Source organism: Harpia harpyja, chromosome 2 (genome assembly GCF_026419915.1).
Source record: "Harpia harpyja isolate bHarHar1 chromosome 2, bHarHar1 primary haplotype, whole genome shotgun sequence".
In the NCBI taxonomy this organism is placed as follows: Eukaryota; Metazoa; Chordata; class Aves; order Accipitriformes; family Accipitridae; genus Harpia; species Harpia harpyja.
Window position 1 is genome coordinate 61448105 of NC_068941.1, and position 26874 is coordinate 61474978.

At 38.1% G+C, this 26874-nt stretch overlaps 1 protein-coding gene across 1 annotated transcript in view; it reads left to right on the forward strand.

Moving 5' to 3' along the window:
• Positions 1 to 26874, forward strand: part of GABRA4 (gamma-aminobutyric acid type A receptor subunit alpha4) — a 39803-nt gene that overhangs the window by 7274 nt on the left and 5655 nt on the right. The window contains exons 3-8 of the mRNA XM_052780143.1: positions 2643 to 2710; positions 5205 to 5425; positions 5528 to 5610; positions 7388 to 7531; positions 8939 to 9091; positions 12453 to 12712. Of these exons, the coding sequence (XP_052636103.1) occupies positions 2643 to 2710; positions 5205 to 5425; positions 5528 to 5610; positions 7388 to 7531; positions 8939 to 9091; positions 12453 to 12712 (929 nt within the window). The remainder of the gene's footprint in view (positions 1 to 2642; positions 2711 to 5204; positions 5426 to 5527; positions 5611 to 7387; positions 7532 to 8938; positions 9092 to 12452; positions 12713 to 26874) is intronic.

The following is a 26874-nucleotide window of genomic DNA, read 5'->3' on the forward strand; positions in this document are numbered from 1 at the left end:
AAGTAAACTTTAATTTCAGCCTTATTTTGTGGCTTTGTTATTGTCTGCTTCCTTCTTTCTCAAGGGTCCTACTAATAAATAAAGGTTTGAGAGCAGAATAACAGTTACTAAAGAGTGAACTTGAGCGTAGTTTTGGTCCTGTGCTGTTGCCACAGGATTTCTAATAGCATTAAGTCGTAGGCTTGCTGATTTGGAGATTAGCTTCTTGGTCTTAGCTCTCTCCTTCTTTCTGAGAAACTCCAAAAAATAAACTTGCAAAAAGCCTCTGAATGCTTAGTGCCCATGAAGCTGTAATCATTTAATAAAACAAAAGAAATCAATGCCAGAGGAGAAGCAGCTCATGCCTGTGGGAAAAATCTGTCCCTTTGCTCAGTTTGATATGATTATAAAATTACAGTGTTCTGTGAGCTAAAGAAAAGCAGACATCGCCAGAGGAAAGCAGTTAAAGGTTTGGGGTTTTTTTGAGGAATATTCCTATTTAGTTTCTTAGAACTAACAAATAAAGCAGTTCCTGAAAGAGATTTGGGAACTGAGTGCGATATTCAGTATTCTCTTATTATTGAGTAACAATGACTAATTCCTCCATTTTCTTATTAGAGCTACGTAGGAAAATGACTTTTTCATTTCTATAGAACTTTGATTTCAGAAACATTTCAAGTTCAGGTGAAATAAATATTTAATTTAAGTGGGGTTGGTTTAAATATATATAGTCCTGTGATTATGGGAGGTCAGATATGATTGGATCTCTTCTGTTTCTATGTACAAGTAAGATTGGGCTTTTCTCCCCTATTTTCTAATGCCCCAGATGAATGTCTTCACTTTCAGTATCTTGACAGCTCTATTATGAGTTCTTCCAATCTCTTGGAGCTTTTCTGCTCTCCAGAAATAATTATATTCAGGAAATGTCATTGGACTACTTTGTCAGTAAAATAAGTAGTCTAACGACTCATGGATTTCCCTGACCTAATGAACACTTTGTTATCTGTAGAAAGGGGAGCAGCTTCCATTTGACATATTAGGAGAGCAACCCATTGCAAAACAAACAGCATGGTATGAAAGTGTGTTATCTGGAACTTGGGAGTTTCTTATTAAAACCTCTTCAAGACAGACCTGCCAAACTATCCAACTTTCCAGGGACTGCTGAACTACCAACTGTTGTAGGGTGAATTTTCTTTAGATTTTATCCTGAAAAAATATCCTTCCGTGAAACTGTTAACTGCCAGCAAAGTCGGTTTTTTTGACATTTAGCTGAAAAATTCTTAGCTGTTCTTCTCTACATAACTTGCAAACTGTTTAGTGAAATAATTTTACATGGTTTTGTTTTACTTTTTGTTCACAGTTTGACACTTGTTATAGGTGCAAGAAGTATAGGTTCCCTGTTTTCCAGTTGCTTACTTAATTTTCTCCTTTTAACATTTGATTCAAAGTGACATCTGTGAACAGTCTTTTTTTTTAATATTTTTTTTTCTTTCCAAGAGGGCTATATTCTTCTGCTGCTAACAGCCTTAAGTCTTTCCTCCTTTCATTTTTAGATTGCAAATACTATGATAAAGCCCGAATTAACAGACTTGAGCCACTTATCGCCTTTAGAAATTTGAGTTATAGGGGTTTAGAAACTGTGGTTGTGGATTTGTAGATCATACTTTTTTTTTTTTTTTTAACCACTTACTGTTTGGTAAGACCATCAGTAGATTTGATTTTTTTTTTTTTTTTTTTTTTTAGTTTATGATGTGAGTTAATTGCTTGAACTAAACTGTTAGCTAATGCTTTGATCACAGAATCATCATAATAATTGGTAATCATTAGCAGCTTTCTAGCTTTTTACATTGGGAACAGACCTAAATCCCAGTGAAACTAGTTAGTGCATATGTTCTTTAGTTTAAGGGGAACTGTAGAGTGTACTGCAAAGTGACTGCCCATTTGAAATTTCAAGGTGTTTTGTCCTGTAGTAAAGAAAATGATACGTTAAAATGAAACTGCTTTCTCTGATAGTTGCTATGCCGTACCCAGCTGTGAGAGTTCAAGACCTCTGCTCGGTGCACTGTTTTTAACAGTGCCCTAAGTATCACTAGTTCTTTCAAGACAGGCTTTGTGGTAGCATGTGGATCTAGGTTCAGACCTTCAAAAATGCTTAGATATCCAACTTTTATTTTGACTGTTAGTATTAAAGCACTTAAGTACATCTCAGGGTATGGATGCAGTTCTTGATCCTCTAGTACAAAATTGCCCAGTGCATGGCATGCTAATATGTGTAGTCCAGTTATTACCAGTAGGACCAAATGTTAGTAATAAATGCCTTGGGGAATGTGGATTTCCTGAATTCAGTGCTTGTTGTTAATTAGTGTGGTGTTTTCAGTGAGCCTTTTAAGTTTTTGGCATTTGTTTTCTTACCCGTTGAGTCAACTTTGGTTTTCTGAATGGGGATTTGTATGGAAATGCTGCTTTTGATTTACTTATGTGGTAAAGGTAATTGAGCAGTGCTTGTTATTAGAGACTTATCTGAAATGACCTGTGTTTGCATTTTGCTCTTGCTCATCCACAGAACCCTCAAGGTGGTAACTGTTCACACGCCAGGATCATTTATGGGAATTGTTGACCTGCAAAATTCAAATTTTCTTGCTCACTTCCTTTTCATACATTAGGTCCTGTTACTGAAGTCAAAACAGATATATATGTCACCAGTTTTGGACCTGTTTCTGATGTAGAAATGGTATGTATTTCTGGGATTAAAATGCCATTTCCTGGTTCTGAGAAACCATTAACTGAAGTAAGGAGTGGATGCTTCATCTGTGCTGTTCTGTCAATCATGCAAAGTAGGAAAGATTAGTAACAGCTTAATTTACAGGTTATAATTAGATACATCAGGCCTGATTCTGGTCACAGTTTCACTGGGATTTGGCTGGCTTTAGGAATTCACTTCATAGGATTTAAGACAGACTTTCATGGTATAGAGGCAGAATCAGGCCTTGTGGGGAGTGCCTAAGTCAGTTTACTGTGAGGAAGACAAGTAATATCTTTGAAATTGCTTTTCCTTTCTGAAACCTGTGTTATTCTCAGGTGAATAATAATGACATCATTTCACAAATACTTGTTGACATTTTCATTTCAGATGAATGCCCTTTGCTGATCTTTGTGCCCCTTTTAGCATCACATTTCAGCGAATGTTTGACTGATGAGTTTTCATAAGTGTCTGCAGAAATTGAATGTCAAAGTGACATGCATGAAATAGTCACAGAAGAGATACGTTACAATTGCACGTACTGTTATTTGTGCCTGAATGGCATCTGCATTCGTTTGAGGTCAAATCCGGCAAAACTCTCATCAACTTCTATAATCCAGTCGTATACACTTAAATCAACAACAGTTTCTCTTTTTATAAAATATCTAAGAAATCCTATGGAAGTAACACAGCCATATGTGCTGCACTGAACTTCTTTAAGAGAAAGGCCGTTTCAGGGCAGTGACTTTCTTCCCATACAGTGTCATTGTGCACTTCGTGGTGCACCTGATTTGGTTCTATCATGTGATAGCAAGATACTTTTTCAAGGGCTACATTTGTGACAGCAGTCTCATGTTGAAATGCATCTTACCCCTTCAATGGTTGTCATGTACAGTATGATGCTGTTCAGTGTGACAAGGGGTACAAGAATCTGGTCCGAAGGAAATCTAGTAATGTGTGCCTCAAATCTAAAAAGAGGGCTGCATGGCATCTCTCAGGTTTCACTGAAGCATTTGACATGGTGCCACATGGGAAATTATTAGTTATATTGCAGAAGGCAGGAGTGAGAACATGGACTGAAGGTAGGTAAGGAACTGGCAAAAGGAGAGTTTACATTAGGTGTTTCCCCTTTCATCATTAGGGAGTAGTTAGGAGGCTATTCAGGGATCCCGGAATCATTTTTGGAATAATTTTTAGTTAACGTATCGATTAGTGACCCAATGTAATCTGAATGTGGCTGCACTCATAAAACTCGCTGAAACAGCAAGGTGTGATACAGTCTCAGTACAGGGGATGATCGGAATGTCTTTTTAGAGCTGGGTTACTTTGGTACCCAGTGTAATGAAAATGGTTGAAATCTTGTATTACAAAATCTGTCATGTAGAAGCTAGTAACAGAAACTGCTGCTTATGAGCTATGAAGTTACCAGCAGGAAATGACACTAGAAAAGAGACTTTTCATAAATTAACTATAAACCACAGTGGAGGATGCAGCCATGGAGAAGACGGCAGATATAATTCTAAGATGCATTACACTAGTAGACATGCCTCCTTGCCAATGTGAATAGATATGGCCATACAAGTAGTTTCAATGGTAACATTATGCAGAAGAGTTTGAAATACAATGAGAAAACATTGTTTGGCTTAACAACAAAATCACAGCCATCAGAGTGGTTCCAAAGAATGTTTATCAATATGGTGATAGGTGCTCATTTATATATATATGAATATATATATAAAAGCACTTAAAGCTTTCTATGACCATTTTCAATTCCACGTGATGCTTTTTTTGTGAAATGCTTTAGCTTCCTGAGATCAGAAATGCATTCCTTCATCCATTCATTCACATATGATTTCTCATGATGTGCCTGTGTCTGCAGTTGTTGTTTGCATGTTTTCTGTGAAGCATCTGAATGGCTTTTCTGAGGAAGTTAATGGGATGGTTACGTAGTTTAAGAACAAATATGTATATATGCAAGTCTATATGTAATTCATTATCCATGTTTTGTGGGCATGGCAAAGAAAATATTTAGCTTTCCTCAGTTAAAAGCTTACTTTCCATGAGTTGAAATTAAATTTTCTTTCCTAAATTGATAGTGGAAGTAATCGTTTGTCCTGGTATTTTTAATTTAGCCAGCAGCAGAAAATCCATGGATATCTTTTCTGTAAAAATCTCTTGACACTTACTGTCAGAGATCATTTTGTTTCCAGTTATATGCTTGACTACAAATTCAGTTGCCTGCTTCCTGCAACCTAATTAGATTAATTATTCCATAATGATTAAATATGTGTAGCAATTTATTGATATGACTAATGTGGGAAATTAAGCTATTAAGAAGTACACAACACTTTAATTGGTGGAAATACATTTGTGTAGTGGACTTAGCGTTTTCTTTACTACTGATTTCTTTGTTCCTCAGGGATTTCTTATTTTACAGGAAACACACATGCAAATGTGATTTTTGTTTTTCTGCAATTTAATACAGGAATATACAATGGATGTCTTCTTCCGTCAGACATGGGTAGACAAAAGATTAAAATATGATGGCCCTATTGAAATTTTAAGACTTAACAACCTGATGGTTTCGAAGGTGTGGACTCCTGACACTTTCTTCAGGAATGGGAAAAAGTCTGTTGCACATAATATGACAGCCCCAAATAAGCTCTTCAGAATAATGAGAAATGGCACCATCCTGTACACAATGAGGTATCTAATGTGTTTGTTTGGCTTCTTACAATTAATGTATGCAAAAGTTATACTGCCTAGACAAAATGGCAACCAGAGACTATTTAATTTGTTCCATTATAGGCTTACAATAAGTGCAGAGTGTCCCATGAGATTAGTGGATTTTCCCATGGATGGTCATGCTTGTCCTCTCAAATTTGGGAGTTGTAAGTTGCAATTATGAAATTTCTTGTAACTACAGAATTTAAATAGTAGAAGTAGATTTTTAGCAGTTACTAAACTTTCTGAATATTAGTCTTGATACACAATCCTTATGCAGACAAAACTCCTGTTAACTTCCTTGGGAATTTTATTTAGGGCCTCAAAAATTAAACCCAGGTAGAGAATTGAAAAGCAGGCAGTGATTCAGCTATTATGTTAAACCCCACTATTCTGGCTACACAGTTGCTTGAAATACGTAGTTTTTCTTGGTTCTTAGGGAGGAATTGGATACTCAGTGAAGTGAGAGATTCTCTGTAGAAGACAAAGAGGTTGGGATCCATCTCAGCTTACAACAGCCAGGTAAAAGGCACTTAGGGAAGCAGGTTATTTGACTTTCTCTACACTTAGTGGAGGCACATTGACATCCTAAGATGTGTAGGTTATGCGCAGAGATTTGATCTTTAGTTGTATTTGTCTGTCTCCTGGCCTATAATGGGAGTCTGCATGGCAAGTTCAGACTAGATAAATAATTTTTAGACTGGTGAGAGGAATCTTAGTTCAGATGACTTCCCTTTTCTGCTTTGAAGTCAGACATAGGTTTTTGGATAATCTCCAAACTTTGGCTAGAGGGAACATTTTGGGACATACTGCATAACAACTGAGGGAGGTAGTTATGATTCCCTGATTTGAATCCACAGCAGAGACCTCCGAGACCACCTGGGGATGGTTGGTGCACTCCATTAACTATCTTGTTGCTCTTCTAAGCCTCCTTGGTTACTGACTTCTCTGCTTTATACTCCACTGTAGTCAGTGGTTGGACATTAATCTGTTTTCCTTGACCCCAGAGCTCTGAAGTTAGAAATGACACTGTGGACACTCCTCAGTCTTTCCTTAGCATAAATTTAGCTTATTCAGTTGGGTAGTCAACCAAAAGGGGGATATTAAAGATGCTGCTCTGATAAGGTTTTTCATCCCTGTTATGGTGAGACTGGAGATCAGATGCTGCCAGATTTGGCTTTGGTATCAGCAATACAATAGGGGAGCTTCAATAGTGGGGGCTTCTCCACTGGCATAATTCTTCAGGAGGAATCACCAGCCAGCAGAAATTGTGCTTGACACTGATCTGATCTTTTCCTCAGTTAAACTTGAAATAAGCTGTAGCCATTTCCAATGCAAGACTGATTTAATTTAATTTTAACAGGAGTTTGGGCTGTGTAGGGATTGAATGCTAGCCCTAAGTTATATCTTTTGTATTAAATGTAAAATGTTTCTTTGGGTGTGCTTATTTTTGGGCTATTGCGAGTTTTTTACTGACCTCTGGTTTCTGGTAAATATTTTAAACACAAGTTTAAAATATTATAGTTTTTAGTATAATCATTCTTTTCTGTAAAGAAATGCGCACCCAGTCTCCAAAATGTGTCCTCCTTATACATGCTCTTTTTTTATATAGTAGTATACTTTAATGATAAAATTTTAGATAGAAATTTCTAAAATAATTTAAAGATAAACTTTACATGCCCAATAAGGGCTGATCCAGAAAGAACTCGTGTTTAGACTTCACATTCAAATGTGAAGTGAATTCGTGTGTGACACTTGACATACGACCTTAGCTGCTATTTATTCTCCTGTGAGGGTGGTTTTTGGGGGTAACTTAACATGAAGGGTATCTTCTAAAGTTGTTAGTGTGAGTCTTGCCATTCGGTTTCAGTAAGTTTGGATTGCGCTCGTAAGTAAGGTGTGAGAAGAAGTTTCCTATTTATGCAAACTGATGCTGTGTTGTAGATGCTTATCCAAAGAGTGAAATGATTTATACCTGGACAAAAGGACCCGAGAAGTCAGTGGAAGTTCCTGAGGAGTCTTCCAGTTTAGTTCAGTATGACCTGCTTGGGCATACGGTATCCACTGAAACCATTAAATCTATTACAGGTAGGAATCTCGTCAATAAAAATCAACTTGAGGTAAAACTAACCCTGTAACATTGCCTGAGGCTTTTTTCTTTCCTTCCTGTAAGGTGTTCTACTGAATGTCCTAGGGTATATATGAAGGGCTGAAAGCATAAATCTGAATTAGGTTTCTGTCCTTCAGATTTACATTTGCAGATTCATTACAGTAGATTGCGACGGTCTTTCAGAAAGCTAGAATGAGATCATTACTCTGAGGGACAAAATGAGCATTTAATCACTGCTTAAAATGCAGTTTGAAGAGTCAAGAGGATGCCTGGGTGAGGAAGTAATTTCTCAGCACTGTATCCACATTATGTGCAAAAGACTTCCTTTGTTTGGTGATGCAAACAGCTCGGGATAGAAGTACAGCATACAGAATGGGTTATTAAAGCCATAAAAACCCTCTAGTCAGATAAGGATAGGCACAAATGCATTAGTCACAATAGATACTTCTGCTGATTTGTGTTGTAAGAAATAAGGCAAATGGCAACTACAGGCATCCGAAATGAGTGAAGTATCACTGATGAGCAGTATGGAGATAAACAAGCATATTCCCAAAATATTTTTAAAATTTGGAATCATTTTCTAAGCATCAGCAAGTTTGGGTGTTGCAAGATGGTCAAAATGAAACAGATAAAGCAAATGTATTTGATGTATTGCTCTATGGATATTTTTCTCAAAGATAAAACTGTTTTGCAATACACTAGAAATTCACTTCTCAGCATATTCATTATTATGAGTTAACAACAGAATTTCCTTACTCTCCCCAAAATGCTTACTCTGTAGTGCTTTATTTAGACAGTTTATTCCGTTTATGGTAAAACTGCCATTTTTTTGTTTGTTTGTTTAATATGAATGATAACATTTTAGAAAAACTTACAGTATTTTTAATTCTTGTCAATGATTTTTGCATTTGTTTCATTATCATAGTGGTGCTGACGTATAAACCTAGTAAAAAGCTGAGATGCTTCCATAACATTTAGTGTGCATCATTGTTATTATTGTTTTATTTGGCAGGTAGGTAGCACAATGTTATGGATACTATAGGTAGCTAGATAGCTTGTGTCTTGGGACTCTTTTCTTCAACAGCTGCCAAAAGAATTTTAAAAATCATGCTTATACTTTAAAATGTAATCCAGTATTAGCTGTACATTTGTAGTATTTTTGATACCAGCTTCTGAATGGCACTGTAAGGACCTATTACTTCCAGGGTTTTTTGTTTAAAACTTTCATTCATTCTTGTGTCTAAGGAACATATCATTCTATACATGTTAAGTGGAATGAATAACATCATCTTAAACAATCCTAGCTGATAGTCTGAAACAGTTATTCTGCAACACAAATTTTATGCACAGTCAGAAAAATATTTTCTTTTTTTTTTGTTTTTTAGGCGAATATATTGTTATGACAGTTTACTTCCACCTCAGACGGAAAATGGGTTATTTTATGATTCAGACCTATATCCCCTGCATTATGACTGTGATCCTTTCTCAAGTTTCATTTTGGATAAATAAGGAATCTGTTCCAGCTAGAACTGTATTTGGTAATTATTTCTTTTTTTGCTTTTTCTCATACTTCCTCTTTTAATGACTTTCACTAAAATAGGCCTTTTTAGTGCATTGGGGTATACTGCCTCCATACTAGTGTAGAAACAAGGGAATGATGTAAATTCAGAGGAATTTTTGCTGTCGATGGATGAAGAATATTGTTATGTGAATCCTTGGAATCTGAAGAGAGACTTGGAATATATAACCTGAAGGGTGGCATGGTTGCCTGTGGCAAATGGGTGTACATCTCTGGGGATTCTACCTGCTTGGGGGAGCAAACTGGGAAGACCTGGCCCTAAATAATACAGTCAAGTCCTTAGTCTACATCCAGAGCAGTTTTATCCTCCAGTAGACAGTAGTGTAATTACTTGAACTCACACTTTTAAAATACTTTTAAAATAATTTGATTGGGAGTGTGTGAGATGTACAGATGTCTTCTTATGAGATATCTGTGTCATCAGTGGAAGCTTGCTATGAGCTGTTACTGTAATTTCATGTTTAGTGCTTTTCTCTCCTTTCTGCCATTGCCATTACGAAAATGAATTAAAAAACCAAAGTGATCACAAGATATTAAAATTGCCCTCACCAAAATACAGCTTGAATGAAATGCTTCAGTGAACTCTGAAAATAAAAAACAAAAAAGCTTCTATGGACGACAAAGCATAAGAAATTAAATGGAAATATGATTCCTAACAAAGAAGTAGGATAAAAACATTTTTAAAAGCAGTCTTTATAGAGCAATGTCTTGACTTTATAATGTACTGTAGTCTAAAGCAGGACTAATTAGGAAGAGAATGTTCTACAAAAAGCCTTTCTATAGATAGATAGATGCTGGCAAGAGTGATAGGAATTAATGTTTCTACGTGACGGCCCATTTGAACATGTGAGTGGAGCCAGAACACTGTTTAATATCACAAATTAGACAAGGTTAATGATTAGTTATAGGAGAAACAAGCTGTAAACCTAATAAGAACCCCACTAGCTCTCAACTCAAGTGTTACATTAGGCAAACTAGTATATCACTTCAGATGCCTTTGCAGTGATGTTGAATAATGGTACTTTTTTTGAAGGGAGTATTGCCATGAACTGGAAAGGTAGAATCTGTATTTACAGACAAAATGTGATAGTTGAAAATGTACAGATTATAGAGCAATAGATGTAATATGTGTCATTATATCCATATGTGAAACTGAAAACAAATAATAATAATAAAGTTTGGACATCCACTAAGTTACAGATAAGTCTCTTGAATGCCTTTGAAAGCAAATGGCTTAAAGTATGGCTAAAATTATCTTTTTAGTTTTCTTGCAAATTCCAACAGGAACCCTGTTTTCTAAAGGTTTTCTTAAAAGAAGATAGAAATGTTGCAGGCAAGAGATAGGAATAAAGCCAGAATACCTGCTATGGTACCAGCTTTCTAGAGGAACTGTCAGAAGAGGCTAACCAAAAGATCTTTCCACTGGACACTGCATGATTAGGGAGAACTTGGCAAAGGATGCCAAGGAACAAACAGAGGAAGGATGCACAATCAACAAAGGTACATGAGGTTGTGATTTCTGCAGTCAGACCTTCAGACACCTGAACCTGGTGATTGTGGGAGATTGGTGTTTCTTAGAGGAAAGAAGCAGTAATATTAAAACAGGTTTTTAATGTTAATTTTTATATTAAAATACTCAATATATTTTTATATGGTTATGTGCATTTCTAATCAGAAGCTTGCAAGTATTTAGGTCTGGATAATTACAGTACCTGTGTGGATATAATATTTTTTACCAGAACTTAACTCCTTACCCTGTAAATCCCTGCGGCAGGTATCCAAGGGCAGTTGCAGTGGCAACTGCAAGTCTCCCAGAAGAATGATTTAATAGGGGGAAATCTGATAAAGACTATCGCAGTAGACTATAATACTGTCACGGCCTCCTCCCTCCTCCTTGTGTTTTGGGAGTGGTTGGTCATTCAATTCACTTCATCCTATTCTTACATCTATTAAACAAATGTCTTTAGAAAGACAATTCAGACAAACTATTTGCTTGAAGTGAGCAGAGGTATAATCAGGAAGGATAGGGCTAAGTAGGGATGGGTTTCTTCCAGGAAAAAAATAACTTTCCATGATTTTTTTTTTTCTCAGACTTAAACATTTTCAGTGGTGTATTTTTTCAACACCTTCCCACTGAAGAAGGTTTTGTGAGCTTGCATCCGTGTTTTTATCCTGCTGAGTTTGCTCTGAGATATTGTTTGTGCTTGCATGAACTGGCTATTACTCTTTTTTCTTTTTTTTCTCCTTCAGTATGAAGGACTGGTTTCATTGTGTCCAGTTCTCTGTATGGCAGTGTCTAGGTGAAGCTTTTTCATATCAGATTGCCCAGATGGAGTACCACCATTTAGGGAATAGGGGATGTGAGGATCCTGCTGAAAAACATGCTCTTTATTATTTTGAATTCTTCTGACCATGAGCATTTCATCTTGAATTAAAATGGGTACAGTGTTCTCTTCATAAGAATAAAGACATGTCCATTTGTAGTCAGTCTTCCTTGAGGTTATCATGGTAGGACTTATGTGGTGTTCACTATATACTTGGTATTTTACATTTGTATGATATGGGATATTTTGGATGAAAAAGGAAAAAAAGACCCCATACCTTGGTTTTATACAGCTTGTACTTGCATTTGAAGTATTACCATGAAGTGGTCATATTTGAGTTCAGTGTTCATGCTTGTACACTTTAATTAAAAAGTTGTTCTTTCAGAAGATGAAATTCTAATTAAATTTCATTGTTTGACTAGTAGCAGAAGGGTTTAAAAGATAAGGTGATGGTTTCTTAATTAACAGAGTTGTTAACATAATATTCTAGTTTTCCTTAGCACCAAAATAATTTGCCATGACTTAACAGCACCTGCATCATGAGTGGGATCAGAGGAATGGATGCAGACTAATAGGTGGTATTCTGAACCCATTACAGGAAAAATCATGTTTTTGTTGCAGTCTGAGGAGCACTCCCCTATTTAACAAGTTAAATTATGTTCAAATGTTTAGAAAGTAACTTGTTGTAGGAAATTCTACTGAACTTTACATGAAAAAAATATGAAATTAAGGCTTCAGTGTTTTCTTCCTGTGAACTCTAGATCATCTGCTGAAGTCATGGCTTTCCATGCCTCCTTTAAAAACTGATTAACTGTTTTGTGTGCATAGCTGCTTATAGATACATGATGGTTGCCGTGACTTAAATCTAATGCACTATTCACAAGTAGCAGAGAAAGACTCTTAAATGATTTAAAATTCTTTGTTTGAAGCTGCTTGCCTCTATTCTCACTTTGTTTTACTCTGATTCAGCAGTGCTTTTGCTTTATTTCTTTGAAGGAATAACAACAGTGTTGACAATGACGACACTGAGCATCAGTGCAAGACATTCACTGCCAAAAGTATCCTATGCTACTGCCATGGACTGGTTCATAGCGGTCTGTTTTGCCTTTGTGTTCTCTGCTCTTATTGAGTTTGCTGCTGTCAACTATTTTACTAATATTCAAATGGAAAAAGCCAAAAGGAAGACAGTAAAATCACTTCTTGAATTTCCGGTTGCTCCAGTACAAAGAGAAAGAAGTACAGAAGAGACAGTCATGGTACGTTTTCAGCTTATACAAACATTTTCTGTCTTTTTGGTGGTGTTTCTTGGTAAAAACAGGCCTTTAACTTCCTCCCAGGTTCCCTCTGAGCTAATGATGCAGTATAAGTCAGCCTAATGGAAGACTAATGCTACACTATATTCAGTGATAAAACCCTGTAAAATATGATTTAATTCTTGCATTATTGGATTAACTTGGGGGAGAGGAGGAAGTTGTGTCCATCCATACCTGCAGCCTCTTCTATATTTAGTTGTGTTTTGTTGGAGGTCAGATAGGATGGGTACCTTTAGGAAACTTTCTTTCCCTTTGCGCATTGATTCTGGCTGGACTGATTATACAGACCAACATATTACAGATTATAAGGGCAGCATGTTATCTTATGTGGCTAACGTCTTTAATGTGGCTACTGTCTTTTTGGGGGGTAATCCCAAGCACAAATACAGCCTGGGCAATGAGTGGATTGAGAGCATCCCTGCAGAGAAGGACTTGGGGGTGTTAGTGGATGAAAAACTGCGTGTGACCCAGCAATGTGCACTCACAGCCCAGAACGCCAATTGCATTCTGCGCTGCATCAAAAGAAGTGTGACCAGCAGGTCGAGGGAGGTGATTCTCGCCCTCTACTCAGCTCTTGTGAGACCCCACCTGGAGCACTGCGTCCAGCTCTGGAGCCCCCAACATAAGAAGGACATGGACCTGTTGGAGTGGGTCCAGAGGAGGGCCACGAAGATGATCAGGGGGCTGGAGCACCTCTTCTATGAGGAGAGGCTGAGAGAGTTGGGGTTGTTCAGCCTGGAGAAGAGAAGGCTCTGGCGAAACCTTATTGCAGCCTTTCAGTACCTAAAGGGGGCCTACAGTAAAGATGGGGAGGGACTTTTTACAAGTGCATGTGATGATAGGATGAGGAGTAATAGTTTTAAACTGTAAGAGGGTAGATTTAGATTAGATATTAGGAGAAAATTCTTTACTGTGAGGGTGGTGAGGCTCTGGAACAGGTTGCCCAGAGAGGCTGTGGATGCCCCATCCCTGGAAGTGTTCAAGGCCAGGTTGGCTGCGGCTTTGAGCAACCTGGTCTAGTGGAAGGTGTCCCCGCCCGTGGCAGGGGGGTTGCAACTAGATGAACTTTAAGGTCCTCTCCAACCCAAACCATTCTATGAATTAAAATAAGCTAAAGCATTGCAGTTGCACCTTGGAGCACTTCCCTAGACATCACAGTTCTGCTTTCATTGCATGTATGGCCTATTTAGAGTTTTCTTTCTTCATCAGTTACAATTTCAGTTTTTTTTGATGAATGTTGGATGAATCCTTTGTGTCCACCATAGATTTAATTTTTATGTAATTTGCGTATCTTTGCACAGGAGCTCACCTCAACTCCTGAAAAGGTTTTGGGGTTCTATTTGACAAAATGCTTTCCAGCTTTTATAGTGCTTTGGATTAAGTGTGACTTGTGTGGTAGCTATCTTAGCGTGCAGACCAGTTAATAAATGCTCGATCTCATTTCTAGTTGAGCTCACTGGTAATTCTCCTTTCTTCCCTTTTTCCATTCCCATATGCTTACTCTCTGCTGCATCACTCCTTCTATTCATGAGACACCTAGCCAACACAGTCACTACAGCACTTGCACCAGCCATACGGTAGGCTAGTAATTCCCAGCCATGGCTGACTCTTGGCAGCACCACTCAAGAAGTAAGATGCTGACAGTAGCATTGTAATTTACTCTTCCTGTCAGGCTGACTTTGTAATTTCCTTTGGCTGAGCCATGATTCAAGAACTGCTGTTTTAGACTAACTCTTGGTAATTTTGTCTCCTGTCTCTTTTCACATCTCATTTGTCTCCTGTCTCTCTTCACATCTCATTTGTCTCCTTCCCTATTCATCTGTTCTTTTTTGCCTTCCCACCCCTTCCATTTGCTATTGCTGCTCAGCTGCTGTTCACCCACTTCCATTTTTCTTCCTCTTCTTTCCTCTCCTACTGTAGATCATTACGGTTTTCAATCTTCTGGCTGTGTTGTTCTGTTAGCTTCCATTTCTGCTTAAAAGGATAGATGTGCTCCTGAAGAGTTTGTTACTTGTCACTCCGTTGGCTGCTACTAAGAGGCGGGAACAAGAAAAAGTATGTTTATAGTAGTGTGTAGTTCGCCTTGTACATAGAAGTATTAGTGCTGTTAGTTTATGCTAAGCTTCTTGATTGTACAGCATGCAGTTTAGTATAATATCTCGGGCACTCCTGAGGAGTGTTAGTAAATACTGCTTTTGGTGATAGGTTTTACTTGGATCCATAGGAAAATAAATTACGTAAGAACAGTTTCATCCTAGGTTCGTCTGTAAGGTTCGATTAAAACAAGAGGAAAAATAGTTTTTTCAGGTAGCAATGATGGAGCCTTAACAAAACTGTTTTGATTCATGGTCAGAATTGGTGTAAGTCAGTCTTGTATCATGCTTAGCCATTTACACACGTTTTGGAGAAACTTCTCTTTGTCTCTCTGTCTCTCTGTTTTGTTTTGTTTTGTTTTGTTTTGTTTTAACAACAGCACACATGCAGCTTCACCCAACTTGAAAGCTAGGTAAAATGAGATGTGAACAGTTCTGTTCCACTGCTTGCTTAATACCTCTGTGATAAATGTGATAGTGTGCTTACAGGTTTGGGGATTTTGAAAGCACTCAAGGGGGCAATCTACTTTTTTGAAGGGTTACACATTAGTGTTGCGAGTATGTAAAGTGAGTGATAATGTTGTTTGTACCTTGAACTGTTATTTTTTTTTATGGCTTTTTCTCCAATTATGCCTATGCTAAGACTTGAGTCTGTGCTCTTCCAGGACAGGTGCGCAGGGTGAGCCCACAGGTACTGTTATAAAGGCTTAGCTATCATGCAGTCCTTCCCATGACTAGATGACTTCTGTTCTGATCTCCTGCTGTGCAGAACAGAAGCTAATAAGGCTGTTCTAATTCTTTAGAAGCTAATACGGCTGTTAGACTCTGCTTTCCAAGATGACATGTAATATAGTCCTCTCCTTAAAATTTTTAGTTTTGCTTATAAAGGACTAGTCTAGAATTTTCTTATGCCTTATTATGAATTTGTTTGGTTTTTTTTTCTCTGCATATATACTGTCTAATCAGTGCTGATTTACCGGAGAGAACAGAATCTCAGCTTCCCTGTGAGTTTGTGGTGCACAAAGAATGCAGGACAGTAGCCTGACTGTAGCATATAATCTGTAAGCATTGTTTCTTAACATAAAGACTACACATTTTATCTCCATAGCTAAATGATAGGCTTTGATTTCTTAACCCAGTTAGTGTTTGAAAAATGTCTGTACTACACTGCCACTATTGTGCTAGAAATTGTTAGCCATACAATTGCCAGAGCTCAAGGAAAAGTTTTACTTTAAAGTTGAAACTTTTTTCAAACAGACTTTGCCTAATCTGGTAAATTTGCCAGTCTCCCAAAATTAAAAATTTTCACTTAGCCCAGGGAGAAAGTACGTGTAAATTGGGAAAGAAGATGCCCAAATACCTAAACCCTGCAGTTCTTTCTGGTGCATATTTCACCATTTGCAACCTGCTTTGGATGTTCTACTAATTGGAGGGGGAGATCCTTCTCTTATGCCTGTTAGCCCTGTACTTTTGCCTGCCTTGAAATGGCATACAGGTGGCTGCACTGACTTTTCATAGTTGAGGTCCCATCTATATAGGTCCCCTGAAAAGAAGAAAAATTCAGAGCAATTGAGGCTGTTAAGGAAAACAAACAAAGTGATATTATACTTTTAAATGAGGGTTTCATTTTATGGGCTGTTGATTCTGCGTTGTTCACTGGATGGTTACATGCATTTGATTTTTTTTTTTTTAATTTAATTTTTTTTTCTCCAGTAATGTGGTGGGATTGTCCTAGAGGGTTCTATGAGGGAGCAAGCTGGGCTATGAAACGGGATTCCCTATAGAATATGGGGATTTTACTATCTGATAGTAGTGGAAATTAGGCATATTAATAGTAAAATTTGGTAAAATAAAGATAAATCGCACATAATTGTAAGTCCTTTTTGACACGTATGTGTTTGACCAATTTCTGACCATAGAATTAAAGTGGGTTTTCTATATTGAATCAGTTCATATATTACTTGCACTAATTAGAATTCTTAGTGGTGGGTTGTTCTTTTCTTTTCAGTCAAAAACATTTTTCCAGTTGTCTTGGATCAAAGGCAACTCCTGTCATTATGATAAAATTATTTGGGATGTGTTCATTCATATTACATATTTCTTCAGCGCAACCAATACATCTTTACTGTGGCAAATGTGGACTATATGCTTTTCTAAGTTATTCTCTTGTGTAATTATATTTACATTTTTGGAGCTACATGATGGGTGTGACTGATCAATATATTGATTACAGTAAGCATTAAATGAGTTTTGGAGGCTAGCTAAGTAATCTGAACTGTGTTAATTCCAACAAAAAAAATCCTGGTGTCAAGCTAATTTACTGGGCTGGGGGTGGCAGGAGTGAGCCTGTAGTGCCTGCAGATGCAGCGTGTGCTCCTCTATTGCTTGATTTGGTTTTAGCCATGGTATTATTCAACCTCTTTTTACCCTCCTCCCCCTCCCTGCCCCATTTCCACTTTTTCTTCTTGTTGCCTATAACTTTCTGATACAAACTTAATGTGTTTCCATAAGGAGGATTGCAGTTCTGCAGTAGACACCCCATGAGTAGGACCCAAGCTTGTCTGAGATCTGCCTTGAGTTCACAAGGAACTTGGACAGCCTCGCTCATCCCTTCTGTCAGGGACAGTGAGATAGTACTGGAATCTGTCTAAGCCAGGACAGATGACTTACACCATGGTCTCCTGTGATTTCCTTGTCTTGGGCGCAAGTTAAAATGCTTTCAGGTTAGAAGGAATGAACCTGTCCCTAAATGTTCTGCACTCCGTTCTTTAGTAAAAGCAGAAATGTTGCAAGTCAGTGTGTGATGGAAATGAATGATTTATAGCTTGTTATTGGACTCAGTCTATTTTTATACTTCTGCACTATTTCCTTTTCACTGTATTCCTATGAAGTTTATTTTTAAAGACCTACCCAATTTTGGAGATGAAGAACGCTACTGAAAAATAGTCTTCAAAAAATAGGCTCCTAAACACTGTTAACATGAGCTTCAACCTCAGCTGTTTGTTAAAAGAGCGTGAAACTTGAAAAAAAACAGGTCAGACTCAAATGAACCTTTTGAATGGAATAATTTCTTCATACTTGGTCACAAGTAGATTGTAACTCTTAAACTTTCTCCCTCTTTTCTGAAGACAGTTAAGTGTCACGTTGTCTTGAGTAAGCCCTGTAATGTCTAATGGAGGAACTCAAGGGTCAAGCTCTTCACTGCCACTTAGGTGTACACTCCTGTCCTTAATAGGAGCATCCATGCTGGGGTGATATGTGACTAGCATGTACCTGACAACAAGTTTACAAGAAACATTGTCATGTGGGCAACCTGCATATGTGCTTTCATGCGATTAAGATTTATTTTCTGTCATACGAAGTACTTGCCTTTTAGTCATATGATGGACACAGCTCAAGTTACATGATGCGGGATGGGAAGAAAGTGGGGATCCTTTGGCAGCTTTTGGTGAAGAGATGTCTAGAGCAATTTGTCTAGAGCTCGTGCCCAACTCTGTGCCCCATCTCATGACTTCCAGAGCAAGGATTGGGCCAGATAAATTGTTCTGATGGGCTGGGTACGATCCAGAGGCCATAGTCTGGATACTTCTTTTTTTAGTGTGTGTGTGTGTGTGTGTGCCCTTTTTCTGTTCTTAATCCCTGAAGTTGATTGATGCTGAAAGAGCAGCAGATATCCTCTTGTGTCTAAGGCTTAGACTGTAAGAGAAAGTGGAAGTTTTAGCCTTTGAACCAAAACTTCTTTTTGAATATGTAGATGTATTCTGTAATGAAGAGATGCATACAATGTACCACATCTAGAGTAGTACCACTTAATTTCTTTGCCTCTTCCTTGGACTAGTAGAATAATAGCTTCCCCTGTCCCAGCAAATAGAGAAGTGGAGCTAAACCCACTCCCCTAATGTGTGGAGGGAGGTATCTGAAGAGCAGCTAGATCTTAATGGCAGTACTTGGACCACAGAGTGGTGGTCTGTTTACTGAACCCTGTACGCGGATGCATAGCCTACCTTCTCTGCATGACTTTGAATAGTCCTGCAGTTGGAACAGCATTTCAGTTTTTAAATATAATAATAATTTTTTGCTGCTTCACTACTTCTGCACTGCCTAGGGTGTTATGGTTCAGGGTTTTTTTAGGGCAGTGGCATTTATAACTCAGATCCTAATGAAGGACTTCAGGCTCAAGAAATGTGTAGAGTGCTTGCAAATATAAGGACAGGACCATAAAAAGGGAGGCTGCTGTGCCTCGTGAATAATTTCTTTGACATGTCAACAATTTTCTGTCCCTCTAGTTTCAGTAGTCAACATTTTTGCTGTTGATGATTTACAGTCATAATATGCTAGCATCATGTTTAAGTAGGATGAGAATGGATGCAGGTCATAAACAACTGGCACATTTTGTAGTGAATGCTATTTGAACGATAGAAGAGAATGACTACCTGGGGTAAGGCTGCAGTGACTTAGTGGGAACTTTGAGTGTTTGGATACCTGAAGATAGAATAGATCCAAAATGGTTCTTAAAATATTTTATTAGTTGTGATGCTCAGGTACAATGTTTTGTGGGTTCCCCTCCTTTTTTTTAATTTTCAGTTGCTGCTTTAGTTTTGTTTGGTTTTTCTGTTGTTTTTCTTTTGGTATTTTGTTTTTTACTTGGTTCACTAGACTTTGATAGTCCTACCCAGCAAGTTGCACTACTCACAATGTATAAAGCTAAATATGTGCTCAAACGATACGATTGGGACATAAATGTGGGGTGTACAATTTAAAATGGTTTTCTTAATATTTCACATAGTATGTCTTTCTAAATATCACAAATTAAAGTGCTATATTAAAAAATTTGGTCTCTTTCCAAGAACCTGATATTGCTCTATCTTTAACGTGGTTGAGTTGTGGAATAAATTTACGCTGGAAGTAGAAACATTTGTCTACTGCAAAGAGAGCAGAGTAATTACTGGAAGCATGCAACGTAGTATTAGGTTTGCGGCTAGATTCTGACCCAACTTAACTGTGATGTAAACTCCATTGAATTCCAGAATTCAGTTATAATGAAGGTAAAAATGGCTGGGTGTTGATAAAACAAACAAGTGTGTTGGAATTCCAAGTTGGGGAATGAGTATTTTTTTCTTATTGATAGTGGAAATGTCTTTGGGGTTTTTTTGCTCGTTTGTGTGGGTTTTTGGTGGTGGTTGTTGTTGGTTTGTTTTTGTTTGTTTGTTTGTTTTTTAATATGCACAAAAAAAGCAGGAATTTGATTTCAACATCTGATTTATAACTAAACAAAAAGAATCCTGTTGGAGTGCTATCTCCTCCAGCCCTTACTAGGAAATGCGGTAATTGCTCACTCTTCAATTTTCTGTAAGTGTTACAGTGAACTACCACAATAGTAAGCAAGGGAATATGAGGGATATGGTTGGCTGTTATTTATCTGATGCTCAAATACCTGATAGTGTTTACTGTAGTTACTGGAAGACTTAATTTAAATAGTATTAGGATAAGGCTTTTATTTTGGAAGCCAAAGGATAGCTCAGTAATGTCAATCTTTCAAGTAGTTATTGTAGAAAATACTAAACCCCATTGGTTTTAATTCTAAAAATACACTTAAATGCCTTTCTCTGTCATTGTGCTGATCGACTGGAAAAAAAAACCCCTACCGTGCTCCAAAAAACCATATTCCTTATGATTTCATCATTAGAATAAACAACACATGTTCCTGTTTAATAATAAAAGACCTTTTTATGCTAATTATCAGTTGCAGGCATTAAGATAGGTCTTATATCGATCTAATTGCAGTTTCTTTCCTTTTTTTTTTTTTCTTTTTTGTAGAGGCAAACATTAAGTACTCAAAAAATATGTGGTAGCATTTCAGAAACACCAAGTCAGAACAAACCTGTATGGTGACAGGGGTAAAATTTTCAGATTGTTCAGCATCCCTTATAATGCAAATTGTCAGGGAGTTTATAGTTTTCCCTATGATGATTAGTATGAAATGATGCCTTTGAACATGAGGCTCTTAATATTTTCTGCTTAAACCTTTTTCTGTATTTATATTTAAATTTCAGTTTTGTTTCCCCTCCACAAGGAGTTTTGAATACTGGTGAGCCCAATGACACCAAATTGCAATTGAGTTTCACAGCTGTGTGAGATTTCTAGCTGACTTCATTTTTACACTGGGAAAATTGGAGTCAGAAGAAATAAACGTTGAGAGGCTTGGGAAAATCTATGAGGCAATGAGTGTTTAAGGCATTTTCAGCAAACTACTGAAGCAAATTTAACCGCAGCTTTAAGGTCATGGAAAAGTGAAAGATACAGAAGATAATGAAGGTCATTGGTCCCTAATCAGCTGTTCTTCTTCCTTTCATAGATGTTATACAGAGCACCTCCGCAGTTGGTTAACACATGACCTATCCTAACAGATTTATCTCCCCCTGCACCCCTCCCCCCCCGTAGTTATGTTTTCAGTTCTTTCATTTTTGTCATGCTACAAATAAAACCTTTAAGGATTGTGCACACCAGTGCATAAGAACCATATAAATGCATACTTACATATACAAACATACATGTATGTATGCAAGTATATGGCTCTTAAGCATCATACGGATGAATGGGTTTATTTGGCATCCATTTTTTGTAAAAAGGTTCTTCTAATTTATGTCTCTTTAATAACCTTGAATTCACTTTTCTTCCACATTGTGCACTTTTAGGCCTGTCTAATGGTGGAACATAAGATGGAGTGCTCTTCTTACCTCTCTTCCCATCACATGATTCAGATTGCAAAATGAGCAATATAGATGGTGGACTGGCTCTTATAGCTTATCTCCCCTCACTTTTCCCCTTCCAAATAATCTGCATTGCTTATTGCACTGCTAAAGCTATGGACTAGAATTCATTGTATTTTGTGGCATATTGGTCATATTCCAGGGCTCTGTAAGGCAAACCAAAATCTCTAGTACTATTCCAGTAAAATTTTGATTGACTGGCTCTACAACATAATAGTAAAACATGGTAGATTTCTCCTCCAAGTTGTGCATTTGCTAGCAGCATGGCAATATGGTGACTCAGTGGGATTTGGGACAAGCAGCATTATTTACACTGATGACAACATGCTACTTCCCTGGTAAATGTCAAATGGTGTGAATTTGGCAGGCTATCTAATGTCCTCCCAGAAGAACAGACTGTTTTCTTAGGAAGGAATGATAAGGACAAAAAACGCGGTGGTAGAGTTTAATAGGAAAATATTACTCAATTACCATACAAACAATTTTCATGTTGCAGCTAAACAATAGGTAATGCCAGACTTTTGGTTGCTTTAAGCCTTCCAATTTTTGCATGAGTTTGTTTGAATTCATTGAGATCTCCCAATTTGGGAAACCTATGCTTTCATATAGCACATCACTGACCTTAATATATAATAAATATATTAATTTACCTGCGTGTTGTTGAAGGTTTAACAGTGCTGTCATGGAAGGCTCTTATCTTAGTCTTGCAAAATTAACAGCGAGGCATAGAGATGTTTATTTACTGTTCACTTCTGATTTCATTATAGTAACACGTCTTTGTTATATGCTTGATTATTCTAATAAACAATTAAAATTCTTCTGTGCAATTTTAAAACTGCTTTGATTGTGGTAGCCTTTTCAGGTTGGTTTTGGTTTGGTTTTGGGTTTGTTTGGTTTTTTTTTTAGTTGGTTTTTCTGGTTTTGGGTTTTGTTTTGTTTTGTTTTTTACTTAGGGAGATTAAGTATCTAAAATGGTGATTAGGCACCTGAAAGGCTTAGTTACTAAATTTCCCTGGGTAGGCATGTACAGAACTGACTTGCAGCTTCCAAAGTGTTTGCCATGCATCTTAGGTGGAAAAGATACCTACTCTGTTTCATCTGAATGGCCAGCATGCCTAGTAGATACGGCCTCCCACAAACTCCACGTGGGAGTCTGAGCAGGCTTGAGTCCTGTCCCTTCTGTCTTGGAGAATTGTGTTAGTAACCAGACTGCTAGGTAGTCCATGGGATGTTAAGTTCCTATTGAAGCCGCTCTTGTTATGTTAAATAATTTATATGGGGCCAGGGAGAAGGAGAGGAATTGATTCTGGAGCCAGCTTGTCTGTGCATGCACTGCAATGGGAGGGTGAGATTGAAGTGTGCAGAATGCAATATCCATAACATGGAGTGAGGAGCACTTGTCCTAGAATATCGAGTAGCCTGGTGGGGAAGCACTTGAGATGTGCGAAGCCTGCGTTGATATCCCTGTTACAGTCAGGGCAGATTTGAGAAGAGGTCTCCTATCACCAAACCTATGTTCCCATCCTGGTCACTGGGTTACTATAGAGGAGGACAGAGTCTTTTTGTGAGTGACTTTTTACAGTGCGACTTAGCTATGTAGCTTCAGGAAAGAGCTCAGAGCTGAAAGTGCTGGGTTGGATGGCTGCTTCTGCACAGGCATGTAATTTAGGCTGTGATCCTACCCAGGGCATTTCTCTCCAGCCTTGACAGCTGCTTGCTGGCTGTCAAAGTGTTAGCCCTCTCCTGCTAGGACTGGTACCAGATGGTGGTGTTGTGACTTTTAAATTCTGCTGTGAATTTATCCCTGAGAAAATAGATGCTACTGCTTTAAATATTGTACTGCCTCTGTCTCAGAGAGAGATACCACTTTAGTGATATCCTGTGCCAAAGATCTGCTACAAATCTAGAAAATGTATTGACCTGCAGCAATGAGCTCTCTGTTTAAGTAAACAAATGGTGCAAAAGCAGCCCTGGGACCTTGCACAATGGTGCTGTAAAGGTCTGTTGTAGGATGAAGCTGATGCAGGTCTCCTGAAGTGTCTATATATCCAACCCCAGGACTGCTGAGCTATTTTCCAAAGAGTGCTGAGGCGGATTAAAAGAATACCTCTGAATTATATTGCAAATACGTGGTCCTAGTTTTAATGTGTACCTGTTTATCAGCGGCTGATGATGGCTGTGTTTCCTAGTGCCCAGAGGGCCTATGAAGGGGATTTTTGGCACTGAGTACTACTGATTCTCTGTTAGCTCAGGCAGTAGGAACTGCTTATTTTGGATTCACATCCCAACAGGATGTATCCATCATATAAACTATGAATCAATTTAAAATTGCAGAGACTGATTTAAAGCTGCTGTGTAGAGCACTGACAGGCTATAGGCAGATGCTCTTCAGTTGTATGAAGGAGCTAACTGTACAGTGCTGTACCAACACCAGGATTTCCCACAGCTTGCAGTGCTTATGTTCTTAAATACAGTCCTAAGGATAAAGTTGCCTGATGCCCAGGTAATCACTTTTATCACTGCTGCATTCTCCCCAGGACTTGGCATGTGACTTTTAAATAACGTTCTTGTTTGTTTTACAGATTCTAGGTTGGCCTTATCATAGGGAATATGCACTGTGGTTGATACCAGCTCTCTTTGTTCTGTAACAAGATGACTAAGTTTGTCAGTTCAGTATTGGATATTGCTGTGCTGATGATCCTCTTCTCATGAATCTCAGCTCAGCTGCTGCACGCTACTTCAGTTCATGCTAAATTTGCAATCTTGACTTCATTGAAGTGCAAAATTGGCTTGCTTGTCAAAAACTGGTAATACATACAAAACAATCCAGTACTTTATTTTTTTGGCTAAAGTCAAGGCTTATGTAGGCTTAGAGAAAGTTTCAGAATTTCCACATTATGTGAGCAGCTGTTTATAGTGTGCAAACCTTGTTAAATATTGAAGAATTTAGATTGACTCATATTTGTGCACCATTTTAGTGTGGTAGTAAACAGCAGTATCCATCAAAGTTGAGCTTAAATGGAAAAGCAAATGATCTATGAATTGATTTTTGGCAATAGATGTGTTGTAGGGGTTTTTTTGTTCTATACGTTCTGTCATAGAAGCTGACCATCAAACTTGCTCCACAAATCTGCCACAGTATTTAAATTGTATAGATTTATCCTGAAGTATGCTAACAGCATCCTTCATTGTATTATCCATGGTCAATTGCACGTGAATCCACTTGTCAAGGGAGGGATACAGCATTAATTACCGCATTTTACACATGCCTGCAAGGAGATTGGTTTAGTTATCCTATCTTCATGCCAAATAAAATGGACTTTCTGCTCTGGGACTAGCAAAAGGTCATCTTACATCAGGACTTTTTACATAGGAAGAATTTGTACTGAATGTATCTTTCCCACTTCAGTTCTTTTAAAGATAAAAACCATGCAAAATAGCATGTGATGCTTAAAATTAAAGCAAGATCTCTATGCTTCTTAATACAATAAATATTTCAAAAGCTTTTTGCATACTGCATGCTTATGGCAGAATTTGTCTGACAGAATTTGAACCTCCTGTCCTATCCTATGCTCCCCCGCCTCCCCAGTAAAATATGCATAGGATGGGAACTTTCTAAATCTCTTGTACTGAGCTTTTTTTTTTAATTGTGTAGACTAATGAAAAATTCATTTGGATAGAAAGAAGGAGTGATTATCAATCTCTCCTGAAAAAGTCTGGAGTCTGCATTTCCCTGTGTTTGGTCAATTCCTTTTGTTAGTGCAGTCACCTATCTGCTTCTGGCATGTTGTACCTTTTAGTGTCCCTAATTAAAAGTCTTGGTGATAAATGTTTGAAGTCCCATGGGGGCTGAAACTTAGCTTTCACTGTTGCCAATCTTGGCTGTTAAAAATCAAATAGGAGATCGGTGCTGTAGATTCTTGTCATTAACGTATCCTAGCCAACCACAGACCTTTATTCAATGAAGACGTCCTACGATTATATCAAAATACATATTCTTAGATTATTGTCAGAACTCTTGAGGACTTTGTCTATGCATGGACAGGAATTGTGCTCTTGAATCGTCCAGGATTTTGAAACTCTCATCCATAGTGTTTCTGCCAGTTAAGGTTCAGAGGCTGAATTCTCCTGACAGGATCAACAGCAAGAAGGTTTCCTCTTGAAGGAGGGTACAGCAAAGCAAAGTACTTACAACTTTTGGCTTGGTGGTTGTTGTGAAGTGTGGGCTTGGTTGGACCAAGTCAGAATGACAGGCTATTTCAAAGGAAGGGTGAGGCATCATTTATGTAAGCAGCAAGTTGTTGTGTTTATAGAAAGGCAATCTTTATCAAATGTATTAAGGCTGGCATTGCATGCTGTAATATACTCCATTTTATGGTAGCTTCCAGGCTCCCATTTTGCATTCCTGAGCAACACCATTTTAAACGTCTCCCAGAAACCTCACTGAAATGCCTCCAGAAAATCAGATCTTTTCTCAATCTAGAGTGGGAATGTAAAAAATGTGGACTCAGTATTTCCTGTGGAGCTCCATCTGGACTAGTGCAGCTCTCTGTTGGTTCAGGATAACTCAGTGGTTTCCTGACTTGCCCTCAGAAAGGAATCTTTACTCAGATAATCCCTTCATTTTTTGGGTTGCATTTTAATTTGGCTTGTGTTTGATTTTCTTGTTTTATTTCTTGTTTTCATGCCTGTGGTGGGTTGACCCTGGCTGGACGCCAGGTGCCTACCATAGCTGCTCTATCACTCCTCAACTGGACAGGGGACAGAAAATAGAATGAGAGGCTCATGGATTGAGATAAGGACAGGGAGAGATGACTCACCAATTACTGTCACAGCCCAAACAGACTTGACTTGGGGAAAAATTAATTCATTACCAATCAAATCAGGGTAGGGTAATGAGAAATAAAATCAAATCCTAAAACACCTTCCCCCCACCCCTTCTTTCTTCCCAGGCACAGCTTAACTCCTGAATTTTCTCTTCCTCCTCCCCTTCAGCAGCGCAGGGGGATGGGGAATAGGCGTTGTGGTCAATTCATTACATGTTGTCTCTGCTGCTCCTTCCTCCTCAGGGGCAGGACTTGTCACACTCTTCCCCTGATCCAATGCGGGGTCCCTCCCATGGGAGACAGTCCTCCTTGAACTTCTCCAATGTGAGTCCTTCCCATGGGCTGTAATTCTTCATGAACTGCTCCAGCGTGGGTGCCTTCCATGGGCTGCAGTCCTTCAGGCACAGACTGCTCCA